The following is a 27744-nucleotide window of genomic DNA, read 5'->3' as shown; positions in this document are numbered from 1 at the left end:
AAATTCTTCCAGCAAAAAGTCGACTACACATATTTGCTAGACAACTCACTCCTATGCCTTCACAAACACAAACAACCTTATTCTCTCTAACGAACCCCCCAGCCCTTACTAACAAACTAACACCTGCAGCGTTACTGCTGACAGAGTCGGTTTTTGACAGCGCAAAGAGCGACACAGAGGCCCAAATTATATGTTTGCTAAATACTTTAAAGCCAAACGCTAAACTTACCGAATTGTGCATGAAATGTCTTGCCATGCATCTTATTCGAAGTATCGCATTTCATCAATGCACTTCATAACTTTATTTGTGTCATAAAGGGTTCGAACAACCAAGAATTCATTACTTACAAAACAGACAGCCATTAGCTGTCCATTTAAGTTTCTGTGGTCATAGAATCCACAGCCGATTATTGATTGTTTCCTGTATTGTATTTTTAAATCGTTTTTGCACATATATATCACGGAAAAAAATCTTTTACCAAATCGCCCCCCAAAAAATTATAAAACCACCCATAAAAACGTTGCTTTCTTCAGTTATATATATATTGTTTTCTTGTGGCGCCACGCCTGTTTCTCGCTCGCCACTTTTGCGTGCTATTTCTCTTCATGTCCCACAGCTTTCGGACATGCACCCAAACCAAATCCTAATATCAATCTTCCAGATCTCTTTTCAAATTAATGAACAACCCTTCCTACGTCTGACTTGTTCATTGGAAGGGGGATTGTGTAGCAGTTAGCCTACTTTGACGTCACTATACACGTGGCGGTTGTTCACTGACGCGTGACCTAACGTCGAATCGTGCGCTTTGATCATTTCGCATTCATTCTATCTTATACGTCTTACTAATAGCGGCTTGAATCACCGCTCTGTTTATCGCTGTGTTTCTGAGATTTGTGAATATACTCAAAGAGCAACTATCTACTGAGTGGATTGTCTTTGCCTAGAGTACAAGAAGTTAAGGACAGGTATTCTAGCGGCCTGCTCCTTTGGAGTCGGATTAAGAATTTGTAAGAGACTTAGGCAGCCGTACCAAAGGGAAGTTGGCAGCTCGAAACTCTTTGCGTAATTTCTCCGGAAGTAAGCAAGATATCGATTAGAAATTTTTACACATTACTTAAAGCAACCTAAGCTAGCCAGCAATTAGACTTTAAAAAAATATTTATGAATATTAATATTCAGTAATATTCGGCCCTTAAATTAAAATGTGCCCTAAGTGACTTTCATAGGGTGATAGGTACGAGTCTACTCTTCAAAATGAAATATGACTCGACCGCCAATTATTCGGGGATAAGTTATTAATATTCCTTCAAAAATTCATAACCGTCGAAAGTTCCAAATTTTGTCAAAAAGTTTATAGGCTGCATCACTTAAGCAACCTGGCCGATCCTTCAACCAGGCTTTATCAAAATCTGGCAAGTTGTTATCAGGTTTAAGTTGGTTTTGCGCGGTCCGACAGGGGTGCGATCATTTTATACACAATGTGTGAGGTAGAGTTAAAGTTTAGCAAAATAGTCAGAATTAGTTGAAGAGCTGATGGAATTAGAGTTAGAGTTAAAATGATTCTTCTTTCTTTGGGACATTTTTTACTCCCCAGTTTTGCATGTCTGGGCAGTTTTCAACCAGCCAGCGTTTTGTTTCACAGTCCAGAAGGATCAGACCGTTCATCCCGTTGGGAGGTTGATAGATAGGGCATTTCAAAATAATGTGATAAGCGGTCCGTTCCTCCGCGCCACACTCGCACGCCGCAGAAGAAGCAAGGCCCCATTTGTGCATGGATGACTTGAAGCGACCGACCCCAGATCGCAGTCTGTTCAGGCGAACCCATGCTATCCGCTTTCAAAAGCCGAACGGCTTTGCAGTAGGACGGGGGATGTATGAATGGAGAGGGGTGGTTCTGCGTTCCCACTCCTCTTCCCACTTCGTGGCCATCCACTCGGCCACACTTTTGTCCCCACTGTCTTGCAGCAGTTTAAGAGAGGCCGGTACAAATGGATGTCTTGACCTCACTCTAGGCCGGTCAACCGACCCTAGTAGTTGTGAGTGTAGCAGGTGGCGTTCGTCCAGGGCGCGGTGACCGATCGATAGAGGGCTGCTTTTCGACGTAGATCTGCGGGTTGGATGCCTGATAGTAGCGGTAGTTGTTCTGCTGGGGTTTGGCGCAGGCTTCCCGAGATGATGCGCATGGCGTCATTGAGGCACTTGTCGATAAGGTGTGCATTGGCGCTTCTGCCCCACACAGGAGCGCAATATTCTGAGGGGTCATCTACGAGGGCTAGGGTTGAGATGCGCAGGACGTCTGCGCCAGCTCCCCATCCAGTGCCCGTCAGCTTTCTGACTAGCGCAACTCGCGATGTTAGCTTTTTTCGCGTTGTCTCTAGTGTTGGCGGTACGTTAGTGATCTGTCTAGCTGTACGCCGAGGTATTTAGGAACGGTGTGACAGTCCAGTGTTCTTCCGTTAATGTGGACACTCAGCTGGCGATGGGCCTCCGAGTTGTTTGGTGAAAGGCCCCCGACACAGTTTTCCCCTCGCTAAGCTTACGTCTCCAAGTTTGGAGGTAGTCACACAGAAGCGACAGTTCTCGGCTGAAGGTCATCTCCAGGCGCTGCCATTCTACGTCAGCATGTAGAATAGCTAGATCGTCCGCGTATGCATATTTCTTAGAGACTGTGGCAGGTAGGTCGTGGATATAAACATTAAAAAGGATTGGCGCCAGGACTGATCGTTGGGGAAACGCCGTTTTTTTGTCCAGAGTTCGTCTTAAGGACGAAGCTACGGTTGTGTACAAGTTCCAAGATGATGCGAACAATGTGCTTGTCTGGAAGCATGCGCAGCAGTTTGCAGACGAGGCCGCGGTGCCACACCGTATCGTATTCCGCCGTGAGGTCAATGAATACGGCACCGGCCTTTGTTTTGGCCTCAAAACAATCTTCGATGTCTTTCTTGAGCTTAGTGGCTTGATCCACAGTAGATCGTCCGCGTTGTGGATCGATGACTGGCTCGACGCGGGAGTGGATAAGGCGCTCGATGATCTTAAAAGGGACGCAGAGAAGAGTGATGGGCGGTAGCTCTTTGGATCGTCTGCGGGCTAGTTAGGCTTTGGGGTCGCAATTACTATTGCCTTTTTCCAGATTTTTGAAATTCTGAGGTGTCGCAGACAGAAATGAAAAACGGCGCGTAGCCAGTCCTTCAGTTCACTTCCGGCATTTAGTATAAACTCTGGATAGATATTGTTTGGCCGCGCTTATTAGGAGGTTGAACGTGTATTGGTATGCCTGATTTATGTTGGACATGTCTGGGGATGGAAGGTCCTTCGCTTCTTCATTGGTAATGCGGTAATATCGTTTCCAGTCGGCTTTACGAAAGTTCCATCTTTTTACAGGCTTGCATGTTACTGTTTCCAAAAGGTTTGTTGAAGTTATCAGAGATGGTCGATGTTGTGGTCGTGGAAACTTTTCAAGCACGCGTCGTTATGGCAGTGGAAAGTTACCGGCGGTCGCTGCAAATGCCAAGTCTGGATTTGTGCCAGTGTTCCAGCGAGCAGAGTGGAAGCTGCAGTTATCTTCAGGGTTGTGCAGCAGACAGGCCACTGTGAGAGGCCCAGTTGACTAAGCATTCCCCATCTCAGTCACTTAGGGCACATTTTAATTTTAGGGCCGAATATGACTGAATATTAAAGGCCCGTTTACACTACAGCTGCACTGAGCTGAGCAAAGCGTAATTTGCATTTAAATTCTATTGTGGCGAACGTTTCAAGCTTTGCTAAACTCAAGCCCCGTGCAGCAGCTGCAGCTAGCTTAAAAATACGCTTTGGAGCGATTTTCACGCTTTGCTAAACTCAAGCCCAGTGCAGCTATGGAAACACATTACGTTTGGAGCGATTTTTACGCCCAGCGCAGCTCACTGCAGCTGAAGTGAAAACAATTTCACGCCCAGTGCAGCTCAGTGCAGCTGTAGTGTAAACGGGCCTTAATGGTCGTAAATATAAATATTAATATTCGTAAATATGAAAATTAATATCTTTTTTTTTAAGTCTGATTGCCGGCTAAGTTAGGTTGCTTTGAGTAATGTGTAAATATATTGACTGAAAATCTTCTTTATTTCTCGAGTTATGGGACTTTTGCTTTTTTGCCCGATTTGAAATTATCGACGTTTATGAATTTTTGAAGGAATATTAATAACTTATCCCCGAATAATTGGCGGTCGAGTCATATCTCATTTTAAAGAGTAGACTCGTAGCTATCAGTCTATGAAAGTCACTTAGGGCACATTTTAATTTTAGGGCCGAACATGACTGAATATTAATGTTCGTAAATATGAATATTAATATTCGAAAATATGAAAATTAATATCTTTTTTTTTAAAGTCTGATTGCTAGCTAAGTTAGGTTGCTTTGAGTAATGTGTAAAAATTTTGACTGAAAACCTTCTTTATTTCTCGAGTTATGGGACTTTTGCTTTTTTGTCCGATTTGAAATTATCGACGTTTATGAATTTTTGAAGGAATATTAATAACTTATCCCCGAATAATTGGCGGTCGAGTCATATCTCATTTTGAAGAGCAGACTCGTAGCTATCACCCTATGGAAGTCACCTAGGGCACATTTTAATTTTAGGGCCGAATATGACTGAATATTAATCGTCGTAAATATGAATATGAATATTCGAAAATGTGAAATTAATATCTTTTTTTTTAAAGTCTGATTGCTAGCTAAGTTAGGTTGCTTTAAGTAATGTGTAAAAATTTCTAATCGATATCTTGTTTACTTCCGGAGATATTACGCAAAGAGTTTCGAGCTGCCAACTTCCCTTTGGTTCGTCTACAGCAGAGGCGTGCTCCATACGGCCCGCGGGCCACAGACCTATTTACGTGGCCGAAACAGACTTCGTCAAGTAGTCCATTGTTTTTTTAAAATTTTCACTGTTTAAGAAGTTATTTGTAATGGAATCATTGGCATTTATCAATTTCTATTACGTCACACTGTCCGAACTTCCAGTATTGCGTCATAGTGTGCATTGTAGTAAAACTGCCTTGTTTACCTTGCAAAAAAGAAAGGTTGATTATGAAAGGTGGAAATTTAACAAGCAATAAAAAAAAAAAAAAAAAACTCACAGATGAGCACTTGTTAAGTGTACTTTGAGTTGGCACTTCTGCTAAAACTAACAAGATCTCTGGTGAGAGAAGATATCACACATCTCATTAATCGCATAATGAGTAACTTAATTGATTCTACACGGTTTTCCAATAAAAAATTTGTTTAAAAATATATCTGTTGTTCGATTGTCCGGCCCGCACCACCATCATAATTATACAGTATAGCCCGCTGCGATAAACAGTTGCACGCCCCTGGTCTACAGGGTCAGCAGCCTTCTTATAGCTCCCTACGAACTCTCCACGCTTCAGCTGCATACAGCTAAATTGTCAAGTACTTCATCAAATTATTTAAAATATATGACTTATCTTACAAAGTATATTTACTTAACCAGTTTGAGTCTATTTTTCTGCAATATGGACAAAACATTCTTGAGGTTCAAGGGTTCAATAATGGGTGCTTTGCTTGGTGATTGTCTCGGGGCACCGTTTGAAGCTGCCTGGAAGCCGGTTTCCCTAAAACAGTTGAAGGATCTCATCAAAGAAGTGGAAAAAATTAAACCATCAAAAGGTTTGCTAAAGAGTTTTTCTGGCCCTAGCTTATAATCCTACCACATTTTTGTCTGTGGGTTTATATTGCTAACATTATTTGGGTTAGGGTTTATTCTTCCATATTTACTTTTTTCTTGCAAATTAAATTTTGACTATGGAGCATAATGGTTGGAGGTTGTAGTAAGACGTAATAAGAATATCAAAGCCCATACAGAAGCAGGTATCATTTTGAACGTTTCGAATAACTCTTTATTCATTTTCAACATAGTAAATTTTGACTACTTGTTTCGTTTCTTTGAAGCAAATGTGGTAGCATTGTAGACCAGCCCCTTTTTGTTTTGCGATTTATTTTCTATAAAAAATATTATTGACTAAGTTTTTATGTATTTAAATATAATTGTAAAAGCAATGATGTATGCTTCAGGAAATTTATTCTGTCGGCATGTTTTGTTTAAGAATTACAAACCGAAACTATTTTAAACCAAAGATAATGTTAATCCAAATTTATCCACAGTTACAACAAGCTATGTTGGCATTGTTCAAAGAAAACACCTTCTCAACAATATAGCTTCATTTTAAATTGAAATCATGAATTGCTACTGGTAAAACTATATAAAACCAAATAGATTAATATAAGCAGTAGAAAAGGCACAATAAGTGGCATCAAAATAGTCTTATGACATTTAAAATGTTATGTATGTTATTGATTTCAGATGATTCATTTTTCCTGAACTATACCGATGACACTGAAATGGCCCATGTTCTAATGCAGTCTTATATAGAGAAAAAAACATTCCACCCATTGGATGTTGCAAAGAAGTAAGAAATAAATATTGATTGACATTTTGGTAACCTGTATATTGTATTTTTAGTGTGATTCTGAAAACTTATTTCAGTATAAATTAAAATGATGAGTGGTTTGGCTTTAACTTTGAAAAATGCTATGTCACGAATTGTAAAATGATAAAGTGTTCACACACAAACTAAAGGGTAAAAATTTAAGTTATATGTTGGTATTATATCCTTTGTCTTAAATAAAATTTGAGAAGTAATGGTTGAGTGCCTTAACATATCTCAGTACTGGCAGTTTTTATAAATGTGGTATTTTACTAAGACAATAAATTATGACCACTTATATGTTGTGTATTTAACAGATGGTCCCAGAAATATTTTGAGTATACTGGTCCACGGGCTTATGGATCTAACGTTCCCCAAGTGTTTGTTAAGCTAAAGGCTTATAATTATGAATGCGATCCGTATCAGCCGGGTAGCGAACAATTTGATGGGAGTGGTTCATATGGAAATGGTTCTGGCATGAGAGTTTTCCCTGTAGGATTGGTGTGCCATTCTGACATGGAAAAACTGAAAGAGGTTTGCTAAAATGTTTCTGTATTGGTTTAACAAGAATAACCTTGGTTTAAAAATGGTTTGCTTTGCAAAACAAATGACCTAGTAAAAGGAGGTATATCATAGCTTATATTTTGAATGGCTATTATTTTTTTTAATTTCCATATACTATTCATTCTATGGTCTAACGTTAAGCTATTTGTTTCCATACTTGTTTTTTTGTAAATTTTTATTAATGTTAAGTGAAATAAATCCGGTTTGTTCAAGAAACAAATTTTTTACCTTAAATGATTTGTCATTGCTTACAATGATGCCATCCAATGTTATCAGATCCCTGGTATTTTTTTAAACAGATGGCAAAACACAGTGCTAGAATTACACATTCGCACATCGAAGCTATAAACGGAGCAATATTGCAAGCGGCCGCTGTTTCAATTGCCCTTTCTGCGCAAAGTAATCTGACTTGGAGAGAGATGTGGGACCAGCTTGACAAAGTGTGCAGAGAAATCGAAGACCAACAGAATGGGTTAGCATGAAATTTGCAATTGAACATGACTAGTATATCCAGTAAACTGCAGTATATTACTGAACTGAACGCAACATTTGTAGATTATAGCAGGGTAATCAACTGTCATACTGTCAGCCATAACTGGACGTTTTGAATTTTTCAATTTGGCTCTCAGATTATAACCAGTTTATAGAATAGTTAATCAAAAGCTTTTAAAAAAAATTTTGAATAAATAACGGTTTATGCCCTGATCTGGCTACTAGTCAATGAATGGTTTTCTGTTTACATGGCATGTTGCATTTTAATTTTTTAAATATTCGATTGTAGCTTCTGACCCTTAACCAATTTTGTAAACAGCCCTCTGCTAAAACAGTAGTCCTTGACCTCATATGAAAAGCCTCTAAATAAAAAAGCATTTTAAGAAGCTTGAATCTCATATGAAAAAGTTGACATGTTTAGCCTGAGTATTTTTATTTAAACAAAACAGGCCGGGAATTTATGCGTCCAAACTACAACATATGAAGGACTTTTTGCAAAATGACACAAAGTTTAAAAGTAAAGACGTTGTGGAAAAGATTGGTAAGTTGACCTTCTATCTTAAAGTAAAATACTACTTGTTGAAATTGAGTAAAGAGTTATTCGAAACGTTCAAAATATTACCATTTGAATTTTCCAGTTTTAATTCAACGTTTTTTTTAACTTAATTAAATTGGTGGAATGGAGTAAAATAAAAACTTTCTGAGATCTAGCTATTTGCCTGTGGTTCATAGGAACTGTTATAATTTGTTATTTTACAGAGTCAGATATACTTTACGCTGAACGCTGATGAAAGGCTTTGTAACCCTTAAACAAGAACAGACTAGGTTTAGTTCAAGACGTTCTTTCAGGCAAACATTGCATCGTGTTAATCACCAAAGTAAACGCCTCCATATGCCTGAATCATTTCACACTGTTTCCTGTTATGTTCTGACTTGGCTGTTATGCGCAGCTGCGGTATATTACTGGATCCCGTTAACGTAGCTAGGGTGGAAGTTTAGTTGACAAAACATGTCTCACAACTCCAATCTTAGCGCCTCTGATCGCGTATACAACAAGTAAAAGAAAAGCAAGCAATCATGTGGCTGGGGTGCATCAATCACAGCTCCGTTTTATAAAACAATAGCAGTAAAATGACATATCTAGAGTAGAATATATACCACAGTTAAAAAAGAATTATATAGTTCAAAACAAAAGGAGTTTTATACATACACTTCACTTCTACTTTTTACCATTATATTTAAATGTTTTGTGAACCTACCGTAAACTTATATCATAAGTCGTTGTGCTAACGTGTGTGACCATAAGCTTGAAATATCTTAATAGAGTCGCACAACTCGAGTTAGTCGTCATTAACGCACCTTTTAACTTTTAATTTAGGTAACTAACTGGTGCAATGTACCAATCATAGTGTGGTTGATGTATACATTTTTATGCAAGTTTGTGCCTGCCAGTGTTCAAAATATGTCATTTCAAATACCTTCTAACGCAAGATTCGAGTCATTAACTGCACGAAATTTGTTTTTAAATCAAACACTGCTATTTGCAAGGTCATCAAAAAATAGTAGGTAATTAACTGATAATAATTAAGCTTAACACTAAAAGACAATTTTGGCCACATAACCCGGGATAATTTATCTTTGAACGTTTTAGTTTAATTTATTTTGTTTGTATGAGAATACTAATGACGTCATAGATTTGGATCGCGATACTTTTTGTTTGAAATATCGGATATCGGCATTGGATTAAAATGTTAATTATTATCGGACATTACTCGAACTAATTTAACAAACCTGTAACAACTGTCCTGTTTAACACAATCAAAAAGTATTTATTAACATGTTCAAAGCTAATGTCAGTTTTTTAAATGAACTTATTTACAACAAAGAAATCAGGTGGCACTGTATAACGAAAGAGTGCCACCTGATTCTTCTATTTAGAATTAGACCAGGGGTTCTTAAACTGGGGTCCGTGGGCCTATTAGGGGTACGTGAACTTGTTTTAGGGAGTCCATGAAGGTCTAATTGAAGTATTACTGTATACCAAAATTAGCAAATTTATGAAGTCTGTTTGTACTGTGACGTCAATTTTTCAATTTTTTGCCTACAGTGGTCCACGCGAGATAAAAGAAAATTTTGGGGGTCCGCGGTAAAACATATCCAAATATGAATTACAACAGTGTTTCTACTTCTAGGAGTTGGAATCAAAGCCACCGAAGCAATTTCTGCCGCGATCTTCGCCTTCCTCTGTTCCCTTGCCAAACGCCAGCCGAAAGAGTTCGCGTATCTCCCGCTTTTTGAGCGGTCGGTGTTTTACGCGATTTCGCTCGGGGGTGACACTGACACCATCGGTACCATGACTGGGGCTATAGCGGGGGCTTTTTGTGGGGCCGAGGCGGTCCCGCAAAAGTGGCTGTGCACCTGCGAGGGTTACAAGGTCGCCGAAGAGCTGGCCGACTCGCTGTATAAAGTTGTCAAGCAGGAAAAATAAATGACTTTTAAGATCTTTTAATAATGTCTGACCTGAATTGCTAGTTTTGTTACGAATATTCTGCCGTTTTATTTTTGTAAAGATGTTTATTGATGACCCCTTGCCGATGTGAAATAATATAATACGATGTGTAAAAATGAAAATGAATTACAAGATCGTTTGCGTTAAGAATATCTATTTTAAATTTATATCAATTGACAGCGTAGGATGTGAATTACAGGCAAATTAAATGATAAAGAAGTATTGTTTGGCTGTAGTAAATAAAATATTGATGTTATACTTCAAGGACGAAATTCATGTATATTTTAACTTATTTATATTCGCATAAGCGTATATTTTTTTTTGATGGTATCAGATTCTTGTAAAGAGATACTTAATATTATGTGAAAAAAAATAATTTAGTTGCGTGTTCTCGTTTGCCTTTACCAATTTCAAAAACATTTCTCTAGTACTAGTACTTTGATGTTTCCGTTGATTAAATACCCGGTTTCCTTTTCTGTCGCTGAATACTTTTTCGTAAAGGTTTAATGTTGTAAAAATCACTGTAACGGCTTAGTTTGATTTTTAAAACAGTGTTTTATTACAAAAGTTGCGCGACATATGGGCGACACCCTCTAAATGGCGTTACTGCTTACTAAATCAAAAATCTTTCGCAACTAATGTCAAATTTCGTTATATCCGCCTTTCCCATTAAGTCAAACAAAACAATTCGTGGTTTTGCGTGTTTCGTGCATTTTGTGCACAAACGTGTTAACTGCAGTAACTGGAATTAATGCGCCTCGTTTATTTGTATAATGTGGAAATGTAGCACTTTATTCATTTTTTTTTTTTATTCAATTTGACACAGTATATATTTATTTTTAGTTATTGCACCTAAATCAATTTCAAACGCCTTATAGTTCATCATATGAACGGTTCTTCGTGTCATTCTTAGAACAGTTTTTATTAAAGGCTGTTAATATAGTACGGCTATCTAAACAACCATTACAGCATGGAATCCATACTATTATGTTTGACGAAAATTGATTTTTTTTTCACTGTACTATACCATATGTGTTTTTTTTAATTATGAACATCTATATTGCATTCGGTAGTGTCGTAAAAACATTTTTTCGCTTTAAGCCATGGCATTTATTTTTCGTTGTATGCATTTTGACACGCCCAGAAATGCCCTGACAGAAGTCCACGTTAAGTTACGCCAATTCATTTCCTTTTTCGTGTATTTTTTTATTGTGTACAGTATGTTTTGTATAAGAATAAGTAACAAGCAGTGGTGAAAGTTCCGGCAAGACATTTTTTTAGGCACACCATACCGAAAAAATATTTTCTTTTTTTACAAGACCATCCTGTCATGTCTTAAATGGATTTAAATTATGATTTCAGTTACACATTTGTGCTCTACGTCAAACGAAAACCGATGGAGTCGTACTCGGGACTCGAGTAAGACCACGTAAAACTACCCGAGTCGCGAGTCCGACATGCGCATGCGCAGTACTGTATTTTAAAACTGATATGGCCGCCAAATGAAAATTGTAGAGGTGGAATGTTATATGGCGGAATATTTTCCAACCATGTATTGTGAGTGAATGAATCGTACGACCCCCCATAAGTGAATTGCTGAATATCCACGTTATTTCAACTACTTATTTACTCACCCAAAATGAAACTACTCGTTTACCCACCCTTTAGTCAACTACTCATATACTCGCTTATTTACCGAAAAATAAAACTACTCGTTTACCCGGTTTCTTAAGCTTACTTTTTTTAGGACGTCCTGTTATAATAGAACTTTGTAACGTCACCTCTAAGCATTTTCATGCGTTCTGCTAAAATAAAAAAATGTTACAGTAAGATAATTATTCTAGTTTCAACCCTGGTTACAACTTATTCTACATCTGCGTTTACGCGTCTGTGCAAAACGTGTTTCCCATATTTACATTAAAATAAAGATTATCCAGTAAGGTAACAAGTCGTAACTGACTTAAGTCCAAGAGGAATCATTTGCAAAGGAACATCATTTTTTCTAAAATAAAAATTTAAGTCGGGTCGTTTTCAGCAAATTACAAATCAAGATAAAAAGTTGTTAGTTAAATTACCCAAGTCAAGTTCAAGCTATTGCCATAACAAGTAAACAACAGTTACGTCGTTTGCATCAAAAATAGTTGCGTAAAAAGTTGGTTTCCGAGCAACATTTCGCACAGAAACATATAAAAAAAAAAAGAAATAGCAAGTTAACATTTTACATATGTTCATTTAAGTCACGTCATTTGTGTAAATGCTCTGAGTTCAATTAAGCTAGTTTAGTCAAATGATTTAAGTCAATGCAAGTCATTTAAAAACAATGACTGATGTCATTGCAGTTCACAGACATCACGATGGCAACGATTCAAGTATATTTGAGTATAAAGTATAATGATCTTAAGAATAAAACTGCCAGTCGTTACAAACTCACAAATAAGTGGCTGGAAAAAATAAATATAAGCTGCCTTGAAGAAAGTTGGCATGCGGCACTATGTGCTATGTGCTTGTTCGATTTGGGGCGTGTTCTTGGAATAGGGGCGTAATCTTGACACACCTCTTTTTCCGTCACGTGATCATAATGGTCTTGTTAAAGCGTTCAGGCGAAATTTGCAGCAGATTGTTTTAACGCGCTGCTTAAAGTTTAGCCTGGATTAAAATATGAAAATTGACATTCACAACCACATACTTCCTAAAGCCTGGCCAGATCTGGACAAGGTTAGTAAGCTCTAACAAAATTATCGCTCTAAGTAACGTTTCAGATTTTTGGAAACACACTTCTGTTTTTTTATACAGCATTTCGTGCTGCTAATTAACTACAGTTAGTTAGATATGGGAATGAAAGATACACACACATGCGTGTGCAGCAACTGTGCCCCTGAAGTCACGTTTTGGTCCAAAACGTTAATTATGTTACATGTGGCAAATCATTAATTAGTTATTAATATATATAACGTTTATGTTGTTCCCACTAATGTCATAATATGTATTGAATAAAGTAAATTTAAACAATAAAAAAGGCAAATTTGCCAACACAACCCAACAGCCAACACCAGTCAGCATTCTGTGGCAGGTGCACACCAAATATTTTTTAAAGAATTTTGTTTGAATTTACTGATTAGATAAATGTATCTGGTGATGGGTTACTTTGTTAGTACTCATTTAACATAAAATGCCTTTGCTAAACTGATGTTTTTTGTTTAAAGAAATATGGATACAGTGGATTTCTTACAATGTGTCCGAAATGTGATGTAAGTATTCAATGAATTTTTTTTGTTTTTAAATGTAGAACCATTGTCTTGTTTTTTCTGTCTGTTCAAAATAACAACAAAGAATAATTTATTAATTTTTGCGTTTTTGTCGCATCAGGGAAACATAGAACTGCGAAAAGATGGCCAACATTTTCGCGATGTCGAACAAAACACTTTTGATCCAGAGGCCAGAATCCGAGATATGGATAAAACAGGTTGACTTTTTAATAGTTTATATTTTTGTATGTTTATACTACCAATTGCTTTGCAATACTGAAAATAAAACTCATTTGTTTGTCATGCAGTTCAGTAAAGACTAGTTGAGTTACATATTTTAACATAAAAATTGCAAAGATTAAAAATATTTTGTTTGAGCCAAAGCAGTTGTAAGGAGGAAGGGGTTTGGAAGTTCTTGGGGCTTGGTTATTTAGAGTTTATGTTTTTTTGTTTAGTTATTTGAAGTTTATGCTATCCTATGCTTCCAGTAAGTGTTTATTGTGTATACAGGGGTGGAACATTAGCCCATTTTCCCCAACTATATTTTCTGCTAACTTTAGCAATGTGCACACAAAAAGTTGAGGACCAAACTTGAGCTGCATATTTGCACAGAAGTTACTCAAAAGCACAATGTTTCAAAAAAATATTTTTTTATCATAACACTTAACTAAATGCCTTTGAAAATAATCCAAAATACTAGATCCCAACACAAAAACACCATTGGTATAACACTTAAAAAAAAAGTAAGAACCAATAACATACTTATATCTGATCACTGCATTTGTATACTTGTGTTTATAATTGCTAAATTTGGTTTCAGGAGTGAGTATTCAGGCCCTTTCAACTGTGCCAGTGATGTTTAGTTATTGGGCCAAGCCAGAAGATACATTGGACTTGTGTCAGATACTCAATGATGATATGGCAGCTACAGTTAACAAGTAGGACCATATATAACTTATATAAGCCTTAATCAACAACATTGGGCATGTCTACAAGCTTTCAAACAATTTTGCACTTATTAGTATTAGTAAATGGATTATGGAACAATTGCAAATAAAAACAGAAATAAGATATTTGTGGAAGATTGCTTTTTTTATATTTAACCTTTTTTTAATAAAATAAATTTGAGATTTATATAAATCTTTTGTACTTAGTATTAAGTAGGTATATTATCATTTGATGAGTTTTTGCATTTCCAAATTAAAATAGGAATAACCATGTCATAAAAAACTTTTGCAAAATAACAGTTTTGATTTATTAAGACTTTTAGTATGTAATGTTTTTACCTGTGACTTTGTTAATATTTGGTATAAGTTTACGCAAAATTTTAATTTGCATTTTGAATGTGCTCGTATGTCACATGAAAAGGCTGGAATCTTTACCAACCTAACACTTTTACGAGTTAGAATGTACCGATAGTGTATAAAACATTCTCACAAGTTAACTTAACACATAATATGAAAACATTACAGGTACCCGACAAGGTTTGTAGGTCTTGGCACCGTGCCAATGCAGGCGCCAGAGTTGGCCGTAAAAGAAATGCGTCGCTGTGTGAATGAACTCAAGTTTCCTGGCATCCAGATTGGCTCACATATCAACGATTGGAACCTCGATGCAAAGGAGCTTGACGTTTTTTGGAAGGTAGGGCATTTTCCAAATTGAAATGTTGCTAAATCTTAGTGTCATCTCACTTTTTAATTTATCGGTTGCTCTGCTTGAATTTACTGTTTATAAGTAGTGTAACAAATTTGTGATTTTGATAATCAATTTCAGATCCGTGCATAGTGTGGCTGTGTAGTGATAAGTTTTTCCACTAAATTGTCAAATTTAAATAAAATTTGGAAAATATAAATTTGGTAAACAATGCAGTTTTTCTAATAATTTATCTCTGTTTGATTTATTCACTTTTTCGTATTTGAGTGAACTGGTTTATAATTCCATAACCTTATATAATTTTTTTAGTGTGCTTTTTCTAACCACACATTTGTTTACAGACTGCTGAGGAAATCAACTGCTCGGTTTTTGTTCATCCTTGGGACATGGAATTAAAAGGCAGAATGTCAAAGTTTTGGGCCCCATGGCTCATAGGTAAGTTAGTAAAGTGTTTGAACTTACGACTTACACCTGTTAACTCCATAGACATGTAATTCAGTGCAGGACCAGAAATAGTGTTACAAACGTGTTGAAAATGTTCAGTCCAATGTATTACTTGATGTAGTTTTTCCATGACATGCTGATCACTGAATTTTTTTGTGTACTAGTATAACACCTTAAGTTTCTCCCAGACCGGTGCTACGCTTTATACCAAATGATATGTAAGTACAATATATAAAATTTAAATATCTCAAACAGTGTTTGCCAATCCTTTGGAATCCAAGGGCCTTATTTATTAAATTCAAACTTATCTATGTTTTGATGGCTGTTGCCAAAATCTTGGCTGTTATGCTTTGTTGTTAGTCATTAGGTTCTTTGCAGAGTAAAAAAGGTATAAAAGCACTGATTTACAACAAACTAGTTGTATCGTGGCCCCAGACAACTTGACAAGCTGTTTAATGAAATACTTTGTTACCTAATATGACTGTAATACTGATACCTTACCAACAATTAAATGAGTTAACAAATATTGACAGATTTTTTTATTATAAAAAGTTAGGGTGTAAGGATATTACTATTACTCAACTTGTAAGTATTTTTTTATTGTAGGTTAACTTTTGAGTATTTTTTATTGTAATTGGACAATAATTTTAATTTTAAAGTTAGGAGGTGTTTACATATGTAGGTGTAGTTTTTCAAAATTATTTCATGGTAGCAGTGTTGAACAATATTTTGAAATAAAAAGTTTTAAATTTAGCTTATCATTTATTAAAAAAGATGATTTTTTGTTATGCAGGGATGCCCATGGAAACCACACTTGCAATTCAGAGTATTCTGTTTGGAGGGGTGCTGGAAAAATACCCAAACCTTAAGGTGAGTCATCTGTCTCTTGCATTAGATATATATGATACATTATACTCTTACTTATAGTAAACAAACTACCTATTTATCAAAATAGCTTTTTTTATAAAAGCACCCCCCCCCCCCTGTATAGATTACTGACAATGTAAGAAACATGTCATTTACTTTGGGTAACGGATCAAAAGATTTAGGCGCCGGATACATAAACATGAAAAAACACAGTTGATTTATACACTGTTAATTCCAAATGTTTTATAATGTGAAGATTATAGGAAGAATTTAAACATAGAAATTATTTTTCTTTATCTCTTTTAAGCATTGATATTCAGTCTACGTATAACTAAAACGACCAGCCATTTTGCTTGAAAAAATTGAAACTTAAAGTAGTTTTTGTCGCAGATATCCATATACCAATGTACCTGTACCTTATGCGTGATGAACCTAAAATCTTACTCCTTTTTTTAGTTTGTTAAGTGTGTTATAAGCCGAAATCAAACAAATTAAATTCTTAAATTTTGGAAAAGCAGTAAAACTAATTACTCTACAAATATTTTTTCACCTAAAAAGCACGTGTATATTTTTAATCGAGAATTCCACCAAAGTTGTAATTTTTGCCGCAGATTTGTTTTGCTCACGGCGGCGGGGCTTTCCCTTACACGGTTGGCCGACTCCAGCACGGATTCGACACGAGGCCTGACCTTTGTGCCACCGACACCAAAGTACCACCCATGGCTCAGCTGGGAAAGTTCTTTACTGACTCGCTTGTGCACGATGAGAGGGCGCTTAAACTGCTGGTGGATGTTATTGGCGAGGTGGGAAAATGGCCTTATACCTGTCCGGACTTATTTATTTTACCTTTTCAAAATTAGAATAGAATTTAAATGAAGTGTTTTACTTTTTTATTTCCCCGAATTAGATTACAATTGGAATTAGATTCTTTACGTTTTCTCAAATATTTATTATATTAGAATTAGAATTGCAGAATTTTTGAAAAAAAAAACAGAATTTCAACTGGAATTGCATTAAATAATTCACAACTAATTTAGTTTAAATCGCAAGTTATTCCCAAAGGAATGTAAATGGCAAATATTCCTGTGAATATTATTGATGTACGCTTTAGCATAGCGCATACATTTAGGGCTATAAAATTTACCTACCTAATCGTTCCCATCAATTCAATTTCTTTGTTTCGTGATGGTAAAATCCGAATTAGATGAGAACTTGAATTAAGCACACCAGAAATTCTCAAATAAGATTAGAATTAGCCCTAAATTAAAAAACTAGAATTATCCGGTTGTGTAATTCTACCACCGGTAGTTCTTAACAGCCGTTCCGCGATAAATTTTTGCTGGTCGTCAAAATATTGGCTACATTTGTGCAGTTGGCAATCCATCTTTTTCTGCCTACTTTACCTGTGCAATCAGGGTTACAATCTGCTCTGACAAAAACCAAGTATACACTGCTCTTTGATGATGAGATTAAAAAAGCCCGGATTTAAACCAGGGACCTGAGGGTGAATAGTTTGTAATTCAACGACTACGGGATTTTTTTACGTTGTTTCTGCCGTGCAAAATCATTTTCCTAAGCATGTAATATATTCCAATTTTATTGACCGGAGCGACGTGATAATATTTGTCTGTAAAACAAAATTTTTACTTAATGAAAAATATTTTAAGTTTTTGTTTCATTGATTTGCCCTAATTGCTAAATAAGTCATTGTTTCATTTACATGGAGAAACTCTTTTTTGTGTGATTAGGACAACGTTATGATCGGATCGGACTATCCGTTTGTACTCGGCGAAAGTCATCCCGGAAAACTCGTCGAATCTTCCTCTCTTGACGCTCACGTAAAGGTGAGAAATCGGGTAGAATAACTTTTTTAATTATTCTTAAAGATATTAGCAGTCTCATTAAAACACCGAAAGCCGTCCAAAACTTAGCGAATCTGTCGATCTATGTTGCAAGCAAGGCAGGCGAGAAGTACAATCAGAGTAGTCATTGATCGACTGATTCGGTGAGTCTGCCTTGGCTTTCGGTGCATTATTGATACGTAAGCCGTAATCGTTGGTCAAAAGGCGACATCATAAGGGCTAGATAGATCATGTTTTTTTTTTTTTCTTTTATTCAGTCTTACTAAAGTCTTATTAAAAACTGTAAATAGTTAACATAGAAAAAACGATTAAATAAGGATTTTCTGCTTTCCAGCCACACTGTTTATTCGGTATTTGAAATCATTTTTAGAAAAATATATGCAAAAATTTCGATTGATTTGTATTGACTTAACCTTGACCATAATGTACAGGTTACTGGTGCATTTTAAATTGGTAATTAAGGCACCAATGTATTTGGATTTGTTGAAATGTTTTCCATAAATTAAAAGAGAACCAACATAAAAATCGCAACTTTGCGGTTATCGTGCGACACCTGGCGGTAATCGGTTTTCGCATAGTTAACTTAGAACTATTACAATAAAAATAAAACTTATAAAAAATATCTTTATTAGTCCAAATGTTGTTTTCCTACTCTACAATCTTTCCAAAAACTAAACTTTAAAACAAAACGTTAAAACAAATGTAATGAAAATAATACAAATAGCACAATTGAATACAATGTATTGAAGGTCGAATCGTATATCTTTGTCTTTTAATTCACCCCTTCAAGTCATATGCTCTACACAAGCTAACGCTTTATCGCAAATCTTTGACATACATTTTGTGGCTACTGATCTAAGTGGTTATTATGCGACACTTTTGAACATTAATTGACCAAGCTTCTTTTGAAAAGGCCTCGAGCCCTACATTTTCGTGTTTTCTTCGCAGCAAAAGATTTTCTCCACCAACGCCTTACGATTTCTTGGCCTAAGCGAAGACCAGTTTAAAACTTAAAGAATCGTCGCTATTTGTTTTAGTTTAGCTTTTCTGCATTATGCAAGTCAGATTGGTTGAGGCTTAGTTATTTGGTACAGGAGCAAAAACATTTTTTTCACGCAATTGTAATTTTTTATAATAATTCTTAAATCAAAAAAGGGAGTAAATCTACACCCTCTTGATAAAGACGTTTTGATACGCACTTGTATATTCATCAGTTATTGTGACTGAAACAATTAGACCCAAAACGATAAGAATTGCGTTCCACCTTTTGTAGGTGAGGTTTGAATATATTTCAGTCAAATTAACTGAAGATAATACAGTTTACCTTATCGAAACGTTTTTATCAAGAGGATGGCAATTTAATTGACTCTTTTTTAATTTCATTATTATACTGCATTACAGATCCGTTCATTGTGCACCCATGTTTTTTATTGTAAGGTGGGATAGTAAGAAATTAAAAAAAAATACTTTTGCCGGTTTTAGAAAATAACCAAAGGCCACTTAATTGTGGTGCATTTTTTTGTAAAATAGAAGTTTCTTCACAATTTTTGAATAAAAAGGCACTGTTCAAAATCTTCAAAATGCTTGTGCCTTAGTAACAACTCGGATTTTTTTAAATGTATGTTTTTTTACAGTAAGTGTTTTTAAAAATTTAAGTGCAATGCGTTTTCTAACGTATGCGCGTATGGTAAACTTTGTTTACATTTTTAAGTTTTCAAAACAGCTTATCAACCATAAACACCTTAAAGGCAGTTTTTTGCATAGGTATTTTTTGTTGCTTGTTGCTTTCAATCTAACATACACAATTATTATGCTCTATACTGCGTTGAACCGCTACAATAATTTTTTTAACGTGAATTTACCTAAGACGGAATATAACAATTAAATAATAATTACAGTGTTTATTAGTTTATAGATGGGCACTAAGGTTTTATAATTTGTTAGCGAGTGCTAGATCAAAGTGTTTTGATCGAATGAGTTATTTTACGATCGAATCATGCGTTTTTCTTATTCGTGTTATGTATTGGGTGATGTTTAATAAGTCAGGCTGTCGTTAAATATATTTTTAGCTCATCTAAAAAGTTAAGTTTGTGCACATTTTTGCCTAAATTACCAAAACGCTTCGTACATGATGACCATTAACCATAACATAAAAGCAATCAATTGTCGTTTGTGCAATTCATTTTAATAAACGTCGCCGGCACCATTTTGTTTGTATAGTAATTCCTACAAAGATATTTTGTTCTCAACCTTGTAAACATGCAGAATAGGTGTCAGAACCAGCACATCTTTTTTCAATTGCACCTTATATATTATAACAAAACTGCATTTTTCGGCATTGCAGAATACGGTTGAAAAATGAACTTATAAACAGCGCTAATGTTTCGTAATGCAAAATTAGGATGAAGAAATTAATTTAGTTAAAGCAGCACAATTCTAAAGGTTGAACATTGATCATCAATGGCTAAAGCGAATATCAAAGTCTGTACAAAAGTAGTCAGCCTATTTTGACGGTTTGAATAAATCTTTAAGCGTTTATTTACATGTTGGAGAAACTACTGGTATTCTTACCCATATAAAAAATAAAAGTGGTATTTCGAAAAGTTTAAATATGTTACCTTATTTGGGCTTTGAAATTCGTTCCACGTTTTGCGTGATTGTTTTGAATACTACTTCTAAAGTTAGAAAAACAACAATTAAACAGCTAGATTTCATTTTGTCAGGAGTTTGCCATACAACTTTATTCATAATTCAAAACGCTTGAAACTCCGACCGCGATATGTACAAAAATACGCGATTCTAGCTGCCATTTCATCCATAAAAATGTCCCAAAAGTTACTGTGTACAAGTTTTCTTCCGTTCCGCCTTGAATCACTCGTCATGCATGAGTTCTCCGGTTCGCTTCTTCCTTGCAAGAATCATCTCTTTCGACACTGAACGACGATCGCTGGCAAGTCCGATCAATGCCATGAGGTCGATGAAGGCAGTTGAGAAGTTGTATTTGTAGCCCCACTCGCTTGACGAGTAATCTTGCGGGAAAGAGTGATGGAAGTTGTGGAAGCCCTCGCCTGCAAGTAAAGCGCCACTTTTACTGTCGGGAGCGACACTTTAGGTTTAGTAGCGACAAAATTATTACAAGTAGCGACACTTTTGCCTGGGAAGCAATACTTTAACCTTCGCAGCGACACTTCTACTTCAGTAGAGACAAATTTATCACAAGTAGAGACACTTGTCCCTCGCAAAGCGACACTTTCACTTAAGGCAGGGGTGTCCAACTCAAACATGCCGGCGTGCCAATTTTTTATCTTATAACTTCTTCCGGTGCCAAAGTTTTGTAACCGAACCAGTTCTTTTTAATCATAAAAGCGATTTTTTACCAAAAATAAAAGCGTTTATTTAAACTTGAAAAAAAAACTGTCTAGTAGAACTGCGCATCACTACATCAAAGTGTCTCTCGGTGAGCTGACCTTTGTTTCCTCACACCAAGCTATATAATATTATGTGAATGCTAGCCTTCACATAGTATAATATTACTATACAGGGCTGTCACTCTAAATTTTAATTTTTCTCTATCACACTTGCCAATTTTACCCTACGTTTTCCCTACGTTGTGGCGGGTTGATCTGGGGGCCCTATAACGCCCTATTGACGTAAGTGGGCTAAAAATCAACATCGGAAGAGGCAATTTGCCAACCCCCTGCCGTACTTCACATTTCTAAGTTATTTTCTTTAATTATTTATTTTAGAAGAATGAGCTGGTATCCAAAGTTTGAAATTTAAAGTTCGGTAAACGGCTAGTGACTTCTTCTCCAGTAAAATATTTTCACGTTGTGGTAAGACTAAGACCAGCGCCGAAAACCAACAAGAAAAATCAATAACAAGTTGTATAATGTAATGTTATTTGACGAACAACTCCATTGCACGTATCTAAACCACAGAATTTTATTTTTTACGAAAATACCCTACTTTCCCCAACAAAGTACACTTTTCCCCGTAGGTATTCCCTACCCCCTACTTTAGGCGAAAATACCCTACCGTAGGGTAATATCCCTATGAGTGACAGCCTTGTTAGTATATCAAAAGTAATTGTTGGATGTCGTGATTGCCGCAATTGTTTTATATTGTGAACAAACAATGGCAATTGGCTGTATAACAAACTTAGTATTTTCTGACAATTGGCTAAGTAACAAATTGAGCTTTTTGTCAATTGGCTAAATAACAATTTTAGTATTTTGGGGGGAGGGCTTTCGTGCCATTTTTCATTAGGTCGCGTGCCACATTTGGCACGCGTGTCGCTTGTTGGACACCCCTGACCTAAGGCAATGAGTATTTCCGTATAAATAGCGACATTTTTATTTTAAAAGCTACGCTTTTCTGCGAAAAGTTACATTTGTGCTTTGGATAGCGAAAAAAAATTTGTCGCAATAAACGATACCTTTACCTCCGGCTGTAGTTTTTACCTCGCATTCCGACATTTTACCTTAACAAGCAAAACTAATTGTCGACTTATTTAACTCGGAAAGCAACACTTCAACTTCAATTCGTATCACTACTGCTTTGTGAACAATAACAATATCGTTTGAGGCACATGAGCGGCCTGATCCAGCAGAGAGACGTAAAAAGAGACGATTGAAACTGATTTTAGAGCATAATGGTTGGATGTTGCAGTGAGACTAAGCAAGAATACCAAGCCAATACACAAGTAGGTAGCACCTTACACGTTTGGAATATATCTCTGTTAAAATTTTATAAACAGATCTTCGTTCATATAAAAATATATTTAAATATTTCTTGATATTACTTCGAACTGATTGGATTATAGTCGGCCCGTCGACAAAACTGTTTTAATCGAAAACTGCACTTGACAATACGAAGCCTCACCTGTTGCCACAAGTGCTACGAATATGTTTTCAGACGGCCTCATTTCCAGGTCGTAGGGCTTGTTTCCCCAGAAGTGGGCTGCGCTGTTGACAAGCCAGGTGAAGTTGAGCACTGTGCAGATGCGGAGAAGACACATGAGGAAGGAATATGTGGGATCCTCGCCCCAGAGAAGCGGCAACGCTGGGTAATAAAAGCACGTATTGTGGCCATTGGGTAAAACTTTGACAAAGAGCAACTTAAAATCGGTAATCACTTTTCAATCGTAGTTATAATTTTAAAGCCTATACAGAAGTAGGTAGCATTTTGCTGCGGAATAAGATAAGTATACGGGTTAAATAGGTTGTGCCATGCCTCTATACACCGATTCCATCGAAAACGCTTATTGAAATCAACCAGCCTGATCAGGATTACAAGACAAGCAGGGCCGGGCTTCAAAATAACTAGCCTATAGTGAGGTTCCAACTCACGAATTTGGTTATACCGGGAACGTCGCTCAACGACGGAGCTACGCAGGCTTAGAGGGGAGCGAGGGATACGCGATTAAATAGTTTTGGCAAATCCTTAAAAGTATAATTGTTGTTTTTATTTTCATTCACCGAGTATTGTAAGAAGGGTCTCATATGACAATAGAGTTTGACGAATCAGCATTCGGTTAACCACAGTATGCATTGCGGCCAACCGACTGTTGATGTTGGTTTTCGACAACAAAGTACATAGTAACAGTAGGCGTGTGATGTGTGTCGTTTAAACAGTGGTGGGAAACATAACTCATGTGTTTTCTCGTCGTATTATCGAGTTCGAGTAAAAGCAACTAAAATAAAGCGGAGGTCAGCAAACGTGGCTCGCATATCGTCAAACATCTCGCTGCTGGCGTGTCTCTGCAAATATAACGCTATAAATGCACGGCGCTTGCTGTTATCTAACAAGGCATACAAATGACCTTATCGCCTTGTTCTGCTAATTGCGGTATTTAAAAACACTTTTAGATTAAACAGTGTTTCACTAATGTGCGCCGAGCGATTGTTTTCCACAAGGAGCAATAGAATTACTTTTTTATTGGACATTCGTTAAAGAAAATGTCCCAATGGCCGCTTTTTATTAAATGCTTTTAGAAAATTTGCTGGTTTATTGCTGTGAGAAAATGTAAAACAGACAATTCATCATACCTGTTGGAATACCGAAGCAAAACAGGATAACGCTGGCGGCGTAGTGTCTGAAAATTACAAAAATAAAGATTTATTTTACTATATAGCCAATTTTCTTATACAACACCAGCTCAAAAAAATTATACAACACCAGCTCAAAATCGACGATCAGCCTTTCGGCGAACTTCTTGGTTTAATAAATGTTCCGCCCAAGATTAAGGGTTGTAACATAAATCGTTATTTATGGTTTGCTGAATTCAAAGCACTGTTTGGAAAACAGGAAGGCGTACCACTAATGGAAAATAAATCTTGAACTGGTTAACAGGATAAAAAACGAAAATCAAAAAGAAAGAATATAGAAAGGAAAACATATTTTGTTTGTAAACCACGGTTAATATTTAAAAAAATGATTTCCTTCACCCTAAAAGAGTTAATGTTTTTTAAAAAGTGCCAAAGAAAGGAAATACAAAACCGATAAAAAATCAATAAGTCTCTTTTATCGAATGCACTGAATTTGTTTTGCTTGAGCCCGTATATTGTGGCCTATAATTTAAAGTTTATTTATCTTTTCAAAATGAATTACTCACCTTTTCTGGAACATGACCACCGGATCTTCATAGAGGTCAGTAAGGTCAATCCCTTTGCCCTTCTCGATGACCTCTGGCCGTTTTCGCACCAGCAACCAACCGATGTGACAATAAAAGAACCCCCTATTTGCGTTGTGTGGGTCAGCCACTGTGTCCGAGTACTTGTGGTGGGTGCGGTGGTCACGAGCCCACTCAAAAATGGACATCTGCAAGACAATCAATTAATCTTCACCATGCGAACATGTGGGTTGTTAATTGTTGCGGGCAGGCTTGCAGAGTCGGTTAAAAATAACCCGAGCCCGACTCCGGCCAAATGTGAAATTTCGTTGGGTCCCGAGTTTGGCTACTATTCCACCCCCTGTATTTCACCCATTTACGTAATTAAAACACTAGTGTTCAAACTATGCATGAGTACCAAACATATTATATATAAAGACGTACTAATAGGTGATGTTAGTAATTAAGTTTCCTAAGCCTGTATTTTACCCATGTACTTAACTAAAATAAGTTGTTTATTCAGCACAATACATGGTTGGAAAAAGTTCCACCATATGCCATTCCACCTTTACAGTACGTCGGACTCAGTACTCGGGTATGCGTACTCAAGTCGCGACGCCGACTCCGTAGCCTGATACCAGTAGCAAAGAGGAAACTTTTAATTGCAATAAAAATGGCGCTACAACAGTTAACCCAGGACTCAATGCGTTGTAACGCGGTACTCATTGCTTATCAAAACCGAGTATCTAGAAAAAGAATCTCATTTCATATTTCCCACCTCGAATGACATTGAGTTGAACACGGCCAAAAGTATACGAAGCGGCAATTTTGCTTTGTAAGCTCTGTGCGACCAGAGACGGTGCACTCCCGCCGTGATACCGAGCGCCGACATCAGGTAGCATCCCACACCTGTAAAGATCATATGAATCATGATAAACCTGTAGTAATCATAAGAATCATGATAAACCTGTAATGATCATATGAATCGTGATAAACCTGTAATAATAATATGAATTGTAATATACCTGTAATGGTCATATGAATCGTAATATACCTGTAATGATCATATGAATCGTGATATACCTGTAATGATCATATGAATCATGATAAACGTACAATAATTACATAAACCGCGATGTACTTGATATACCATCGCGGGTTATTGTTTCTCTATAGATTTGATTATTTGGCAAACTCCATTTGGATTATACGACCATCAGTTGTCCATTTTTGAGAATATACCTTTTATGGTAGTAATTACAGCATTTGGTGATAAATCATGTTTGAAATACGTATATTAATTTAGCATCCGATCGGCGCCGATACACGTTAGTATCGCATAAGTATCGATACTACCACTTGTCATCGGGTATCGGCTGTTCTCCAATACTATCGGACATACCGAATCCCCAATAAATACACAACCACTTACTCCAGGCTAGCGTCTTTCGGTTGACGTACGGGATTAAGGTGATTGCATATAAGCTGAGCGCATGCAGTATTATGTGCGAGACTACATTGAGCCACACGATGTCCTGCTTCACATCAGGCACTGGCTTCTCTTCTTTGGCTTTCTTTCTATATCGAAATAATTAGTGCGTTTTGCAACATTGAAATTGAAATCTATAAAAAACTAAAAGTTTGAAACAGCGTTCAGATTTCGAGCGCCGTGGTATTGTAAAGAAACTTGAGGTAATGTCTGCAGTAAAAATAACTTGAGGTAATGTCTGCAGTAAAAATATAAATGTCAACAAAGTCACGAACTAATAGTGGCGTGAATCACCTAAAGCTAACAAATACACAATAATATCCCAGGCATCAAACTATGTCGACTTCAATTTCTGATCAGTAACAGCAGAATATTCAGGCCAGACTATATTTATAGATGTTAAAATATGTTATATATATATATTAGGGTTGTTCAAAAAAACACTTTTTTGTCAAAATTTCAGTGGGGACCCCCTGGAATTGTTAGGTTGCGTCTAAAAACCCCACAAAACAAATCTGAGCACGTTTGGTTCAGTATTGACCGTGCTACGTCAATTTGAAAATTCAGATTTGGGCTAAAATTTTGAAAAAAATTGATTGTCCTCCCACTAAAAAAATTTTTTTTTCTCTTTTTTTTTTGCATTGCTTTGCAATGGAATAGCCATAAATTAAAGAAAGTGCTAAATGCTTTCAAAAAGTCGTCTAAAACCAAATTAAATTGACACTTTTAGAAAATTTAATTTTTAAACACAGCTTTTGTCTATTTTTGCCTAAAAAATACTTACGTGGCAACAGCTGCTTTTCCCATGTTGGCTTTGCGGATTACAATTTCGAAAAAACTATATTTCCACCTAAACCTTGTATGAAGAACAAATACAACGTTTGCCTATGTAATTTATTGATTAGTTAAAATATTTTAGTGGATTCTATCACAATTATTCAATTACTACTATAAACAAAACTTTATTTTTTGTACTTTCAAGATACAAAGTCTTTTAAACCGGCAGAACTTTAAGTCATTTTACCGCCGGCTCAAAGTGGCACAGACTGTTAAGTAGATGTCGGACGGGAGTTTATATAGAGTTCGCCAGACGAGTTGTTTTAATAGCGATTCTAGTTAACGTTAGCGCTATAAAGACCTTGGAATTATCTAAAGTGAACTATGATTACCAGAAGGTGCACTGGATATTAGGAAAGAACACACATTTCCAAAAACGTTTAAAGGTCTGCAGGAAACCTGGCGACAAACTTATTGGAAAGAATCGTTCTGTGTAACTTAACGGCCTGTTCAACCAACACCTGCTGTTTCTTGTGTAATTTCAAGGTCACCCAGGGGTCAAAGTGAAATAATATTTTTACCTGAACGCATAAACATGTCTAGAAATAAAAATCGTACGTTATTGTTCGAACCTGAGCTAGAATCTTGGTCTAAATGCATTCAACTAGCGATAAAAGTAAATCGTATTGGCGTTTCGCTAAAACAATTAATTTTTTTTTATTTTTGTTGCTAGGCCAACCCGCCATGTCCTT

General features: G+C 36.3%; 3 protein-coding genes across 6 annotated transcripts; 2 read left to right on the top strand and 1 right to left on the bottom strand.

The window, feature by feature from the left end:
- The first annotated feature begins 837 nt into the window (after positions 1 to 837).
- LOC146163225 (ADP-ribosylhydrolase ARH3-like) lies at positions 838 to 11764 on the top strand. 4 transcript variants are annotated; one of them, XM_083382044.1, is made up of 7 exons: positions 838 to 966; positions 5487 to 5662; positions 6357 to 6462; positions 6798 to 7014; positions 7344 to 7516; positions 7986 to 8077; positions 9729 to 11764. In XM_083382044.1, exons 2-7 carry the CDS (start codon positions 5509 to 5511, stop codon positions 10022 to 10024), a joined length of 1038 nt encoding a protein of 345 aa, XP_083238170.1. In that variant the 5' UTR covers positions 838 to 966; positions 5487 to 5508; the 3' UTR covers positions 10025 to 11764. The 4 variants fall into 4 exon arrangements, with proteins under 4 accessions (XP_083238170.1, XP_083238172.1, XP_083238173.1 ...); XM_083382046.1 differs by having other exon boundaries at positions 887 to 1008; XM_083382047.1 differs by lacking the exon at positions 838 to 966 and adding an exon at positions 2680 to 5174.
- A 939-nt stretch (positions 11765 to 12703) lies between these two features.
- LOC146163224 (2-amino-3-carboxymuconate-6-semialdehyde decarboxylase-like) lies at positions 12704 to 19927 on the top strand. Its single transcript, XM_083381821.1, has 10 exons — positions 12704 to 12760; positions 13249 to 13293; positions 13412 to 13508; positions 14111 to 14228; positions 14763 to 14931; positions 15285 to 15378; positions 16181 to 16257; positions 16866 to 17057; positions 18003 to 18098; positions 19065 to 19927. The coding sequence occupies exons 1-10, from the start codon at positions 12704 to 12706 to the stop codon at positions 19128 to 19130; spliced, it is 1011 nt and encodes a 336-aa protein (XP_083237947.1). The 3' UTR covers positions 19131 to 19927.
- A 1060-nt stretch (positions 19928 to 20987) lies between these two features.
- LOC146163223 (stearoyl-CoA desaturase 5-like) lies at positions 20988 to 27022 on the bottom strand. The gene is made up of 7 exons (XM_083383009.1): positions 27000 to 27022; positions 26159 to 26304; positions 25505 to 25635; positions 24730 to 24935; positions 24164 to 24210; positions 22998 to 23177; positions 20988 to 21184 (listed from the first exon to the last, which is right to left on the bottom strand). The coding sequence occupies exons 1-7, from the start codon at positions 27020 to 27022 to the stop codon at positions 20988 to 20990; spliced, it is 930 nt and encodes a 309-aa protein (XP_083239135.1).
- Positions 27023 to 27744: the final 722 nt, after the last annotated feature.

This window comes from Ascidiella aspersa, chromosome 2 (genome assembly GCF_963924565.1).
Source record: "Ascidiella aspersa chromosome 2, kaAscAspe10.2, whole genome shotgun sequence".
Lineage (NCBI taxonomy): Eukaryota > Metazoa > Chordata > Ascidiacea > Phlebobranchia > Ascidiidae > Ascidiella > Ascidiella aspersa.
The sequence above is the reverse complement of the archived record's forward strand: the minus strand, read 5'-3'. Positions and strand labels throughout refer to the sequence as shown.

Coding starts and splice junctions, on each gene's coding strand:
- LOC146163225 (XM_083382043.1), top strand. CDS start 5,452: ATGACTTATCTTACAAAGTATATTTACTTAACCAGTTTGAGTCTATTT. Junction 5,663..6,356: donor AAAAATTAAACCATCAAAAG/GTTTGCTAAAGA, acceptor TATTGATTTCAG/ATGATTCATTTTTCCTGAAC. Junction 6,463..6,797: donor CCATTGGATGTTGCAAAGAA/GTAAGAAATAAA, acceptor TGTATTTAACAG/ATGGTCCCAGAAATATTTTG.
- LOC146163224 (XM_083381821.1), top strand. CDS start 12,704: ATGAAAATTGACATTCACAACCACATACTTCCTAAAGCCTGGCCAGAT. Junction 17,058..18,002: donor TGGTGGATGTTATTGGCGAG/GTGGGAAAATGG, acceptor TTGTGTGATTAG/GACAACGTTATGATCGGATC. Junction 18,099..19,064: donor CTCTTGACGCTCACGTAAAG/GTGAGAAATCGG, acceptor TTTTCTTCGCAG/CAAAAGATTTTCTCCACCAA.
- LOC146163223 (XM_083383009.1), bottom strand. CDS start 27,022: ATGGGAAAAGCAGCTGTTGCCAC. Junction 26,305..26,999: donor GGAAAAGCAGCTGTTGCCAC/GTAAGTATTTTT, acceptor ATTTCGATATAG/AAAGAAAGCCAAAGAAGAGA. Junction 25,636..26,158: donor CCGAAAGACGCTAGCCTGGA/GTAAGTGGTTGT, acceptor TGATCTTTACAG/GTGTGGGATGCTACCTGATG.